Here is a 4,810-nt window from a genome sequence, read left to right on the forward strand (position 1 = left end):
AGTTTTTTTTTTGGGGTCATGGATTTAGTAATTAATAATTTACATTTTTTTAACAATTACTAGTAATTATTCATGCGTTAATTTAGTTTTGAATAATTTAAATAATAATTAAATTCTCTATAATGTGGTTACATGCGTTAAAATGCGTGAGTCACTGGACATTATTATTTGAACAGCTTCGAAGCATGAAACGGTTTAGAGACCGTGAACCGGACCGGACCGGTCCGGTTTGTGTGGATTATCGGTCCGGTTCGATTGGTTTACCGGTCAAACCGGACGGTCCGGTCTAGTTTTTACATTTGCCCTGGATGTTCTTATTTTGTTTAGAGTGACATAATAACATGTTGCCAAATCTGGATTTATATCATACTAGTTGCAGTGAAATTTGATTTTCCTTTTAGAATTGGTTTTTAAATACTTGTGGATTAATGAAATTTTTTCAATGGTGGTTGTCGCAGCAGAGGTTCCTATTGTCGCAGATGGTGAATTTGCCATCGGTATGGAGTTCAGTTCCAAGAAAGCTGTTATTAAGGCGGTAAAAGAGTATACGATACGACGAAGCGTAGACTACCGGGTGTATGAGTCTGAGCCGTTGACATTTTATGCCAAGTGTACACAGTATGGGTCAGGGTGTGATTGGGTTATCAGGGTTAGCTTGATCAGCAGGAAGTACTGTTGGGTTATAAGGAGGTATAATGGTAGCCACACCTGTACCAGAGCCACCATTTCACAGGACCATTCGAAGCTGGATTCTATCACAATTGCAGAAGCAATAAAGCCACTGGTTGAGGCTGACCCCTCCATAAAGGTAAAATCAGTTATAGCAGAGGTGCAATCGAAGTTCAACTATACGGTGAGTTACCGGAAAGCATGGTTGGCTAAGCAAAGGGCAGTAGAGAAAATATTTGGAGGTTGGGAAGCCTCTTATGAAGCGTTGCCTATATGGATGGAGGCCATGTGTCACAAGGAGCCAGCTGCTGCCGTCCATTTTGAGACTATGCCTGCATATCAAGGCGATGACTTGGTGGGTAATATTCGGGTTCTGCATCGTGTATTTTGGAGTTATTACCCTTGTATTAGGGCATTCAGACATTGTAAGCCGATTGTCCAGGTGGATGGGACGCACCTGTACGGAAAGTATAAGGGTTGTTTGCTTGTGGCAGTTTCACAGGATGGCAACAACAATATCGTCCCGATTGCGTTTGCTATTGTGGAGGGAGAGACTTCTGATGCTTGGCATTTTTTCCTTAGTAACCTGCGTCAACATGTTGTAACTCGGGATGGGGTCGGTCTAATATCGGACCGGCACGAGTCCATTAATGCAGCTGTGGAACGCAGTAACGGAGCTTGGTCACCTCCAAGAGCTTTTCATATGTTTTGCATCAGGCATATAAAGTCGAACTTTCTGAGGAAATTCAAGGCACCCTACCTGCAAAAGCTTGTCGTCAATATAGGTAACATTGATTCCTTCAAAGTTTGTTATTAATGAAACTGTGAACAATCTATACATCCTGAAACTTATTTCTTGTTTGGTATATGATATTGTTTAGGATATTCGCGGACGGTTCGTGAGTATGAAGTGTGTTACCAGCATTTACGAGAGCGGGGCGAGGCGTACACTAACGTTAGTTGCTTTGATCGCCAGAATGAGGTGTTTGAGGTTCGCGAGATGCCGAGCGGTATGGAGTTTGCAGTTGATCTACGTGGCATGCGATGTGACTATGGTGAGTTCCAGGTGGACCGGCTCCCGTGCAGACATGTGTTCGCATGTTGTGCCAACCAGCAGCTTGATTGGCAACTATATGTGCATGATGTGTATAAGATGGACCAAGTACGGCGGGTATACCGAGCACGGTTTCGGCCACTAGGCAACCCTACAACATGGCCAGCTTATAATGGACCTCGGTTCATACCAAATCCGTACTTGAGACGGGTCACGAAAGGTCGCCCCAGGATGACGCACTTTCTGAGTCCCATGTTAAGACGGTTAGGATTCTGAGTATTGGTCACACCGCGTCCACCCTCACTTCTACTAGAGTCATCAACAGATACGAACCCCCCGGAAGCAACGAATGATGTATGGCCTGGATACCTCGCATCCAACGAATACCTGCCTGGCATGAACTCAGGCTGATGGCCATATTGTGATTGTGCGGCATCCGCAGCCATGAACCCAAGCAACTGGGTAAAAGAACCTCCTTCGCCTGTCTCAAACTGTGACATACCCCAATATTGTTGCTGCATTGGAAATGATGGGGTGAACTGTGTCTGAGGTACAAACGGATTTGAGGACTGAGGTTGTTCATGTGGAAGCTGATTTGGAGGTGAAATATGCGGATGCTGTTCTTCGTTGTCCTCATCCATATCCTGACTACCTTCATCGGTATCCTCATTACCCTCATCCATACCATCATTACCCGCACCCATATCCTCATTACCCACATCATCTTCACCCACAAGATTCGACAAGCATAAGTGGTTCCGAAATTTTGATCGGTACCAGGTCATGTAACTATCCAATGGATGCTGTGAAGGGATGGGAACCTCAAAAAGAATATAGTGATACCTGTTTGTCCAATGCATCACCCAAACTAAATGAGTCGGTGCCGTGGCCCAGTTAAGATTCTTCGGACCAGTCAGAACCTCCCCATGCGCCTTATCCAGATTCTGCTCCTCAGCAGGTACGCCCTGAACGAAACCAAACTGGCGCCTGATCCTATCGGTGGCGTGCCACTCGATACATTCAAATGACACCAACGGAACTGTGGCGCTCCATACAACCGATTGCATGTAAATTTCAGGAGGAATTATGTTCGGATCGACACGATCCACAGCATACGCAACCCAGACAAACTGAAAAATTAAAGGAAACTCATGATTAGAACCCACAATTCAAAGAACAATGTAAATTTCAGGATATAGTTTTATAGAAGACCCTAAACCCGAAACTATAACTTCTTTAATCAAAATGCACCTGGCCTTCCTGAAGTTCATCAAAGGCCTTCCTAAAGTGATCGAGCTTCAGATATCTATATCGTCGGTCAGTACGCTCCCAGTTACGCCACCTAATATGTTATTTTCAATTAGCACAACTGAATCTTAATTATCAATAAACAGGTACATTGTAACATAATATTACCTATTTGCTAGCGGAAAGCTGCGGGGTTCTCTAGGAAGCGGTGATAGATATGGCAGTCGGATCCAAGCCCAACCGAGCAGAAGTGTTAGTGGTCCATCTATTTCCTTACAGTTATAGCGAGATGCCCTACATAGGGCCCTGTAAAGGTGTGCTAGGCAGGCAGATCCCCAGCTATACTGTCCAATACTGACAAAATCACGAAGCAAGGGTAGAAACTTCCAATGCACGCCTGCCCCAGACTTATCCCCAAACAATATCGTCCCAATCAGCAACATAATGTGGCACCTCACATACCTTTGTATACTGATTTCATCGGTCAATTCTAAATTCTCTTTTAAATTCCGCAACCAGGTCAGTTTTATGCAGCTAGATCTACAGTCCTCCTTACGCGGTGCAACGCCAAATTGAAGCAAACACTCCGCCTCCATGGCTTCAAAGCTACTCATTGTCATTCCTGTAACCGGAAGACCATCTGTGGAGAGACCAAGAATTAGAGCCACATCTTCAAGAGTCACCGAACATTCACCAATGGGAAGATGGAACGTATGTGTGTCAGGGTGCCAACGCTCGATTAGAGCATTTACCAATGCTTTTTGACACTGCACTATCCCAATCTGAGAGACATGATAGAAACCGGTAACTCGTAGATGCTCCTCTACCCTATCGTTGTACCGATCCGGAGGAAGTGGGTGGTTACATGTCAACATTCGTAATTTCTACAGAAAAAAAAAAACAAATTACTTGTCAGATAAACAACAACAACTACTAACCTACCTTCGTCAATCACTTTACTGAATCCTAATATAACTAAATATTCTAACTTGTAAAATTATTTAATTAATCCTTAAAAATATTCACAACTGCAAATAAAAATCATTACTAATACATATATTCCTAATCAAATTTCTCAACAATATTACAACATCTAGAATAATATCTAATATTAATTACTCATTTACTATCATTTAAACATTTTTTCTCAATTATAAAAAATATTAATAATCAGTGTATGCCATCATTCATTTTCTAACAACGGTAATAACAATTAACTTGCTAATAATGTTTATAAAATTTAAAAAAAATTTAAAAAAACTTACATAATCAGGATCACTGAGATAATGGATAATGTGAAGCTCAAATCGATCAACATCTTTGATTTTGTATTTTTTTGGCATGGTTCTTGCTCTTCCACCATGCAAAGCAAGCAGAGAAAGGGAGAAGATGGGTGACCCTGAGAGCGAAATGTGAGAGAGACTGAATTGAATTCGGATGGAGAGAGAGAGCTGTGAGGGGTCTTTGTTGCTCTCTGTGGCACCGTTCGGGGTACAGCGTGAGCGCGCCGCGTGTCAACCCTTCCTCCCAAACTAACACAAAAGTAATCACAATTTCGCAAATGTTGGCATGCACCTACAAAAATCCTGTCTTTTCTCATGCTGTGTTGTAATTCACTAATTTGACACAATACGACAAATAAAATAATGTAGTTAGTAATCAATGTTTTCGATTCGAATACTGAAAATAAAATAAAAAATTAGTAGCTGGCTCGTATGTCTCCTTTATAAGAGTTTAACAGGATTATCAAATTAGATTAAATTAATCGAATTTTTAATATTAAGATTGGAATGATTTATAATGGATTAATATTTAAATTAGATTATTTTTAAATTTATC

At 41.6% G+C, this 4,810-nt stretch overlaps 1 protein-coding gene across 1 annotated transcript; it reads left to right on the plus strand.

The window, feature by feature from the left end:
- LOC107647282 lies at positions 443–1,868 on the plus strand. The gene is made up of 3 exons (XM_016351376.1): positions 443–1,454; positions 1,551–1,749; positions 1,823–1,868. Exons 1-3 carry the CDS (start codon positions 443–445, stop codon positions 1,866–1,868), a joined length of 1,257 nt encoding a protein of 418 aa, XP_016206862.1.

The sequence above is a fragment of the Arachis ipaensis genome, chromosome B06 (genome assembly GCF_000816755.2).
Source record: "Arachis ipaensis cultivar K30076 chromosome B06, Araip1.1, whole genome shotgun sequence".
NCBI lineage: Eukaryota > Viridiplantae > Streptophyta > Magnoliopsida > Fabales > Fabaceae > Arachis > Arachis ipaensis.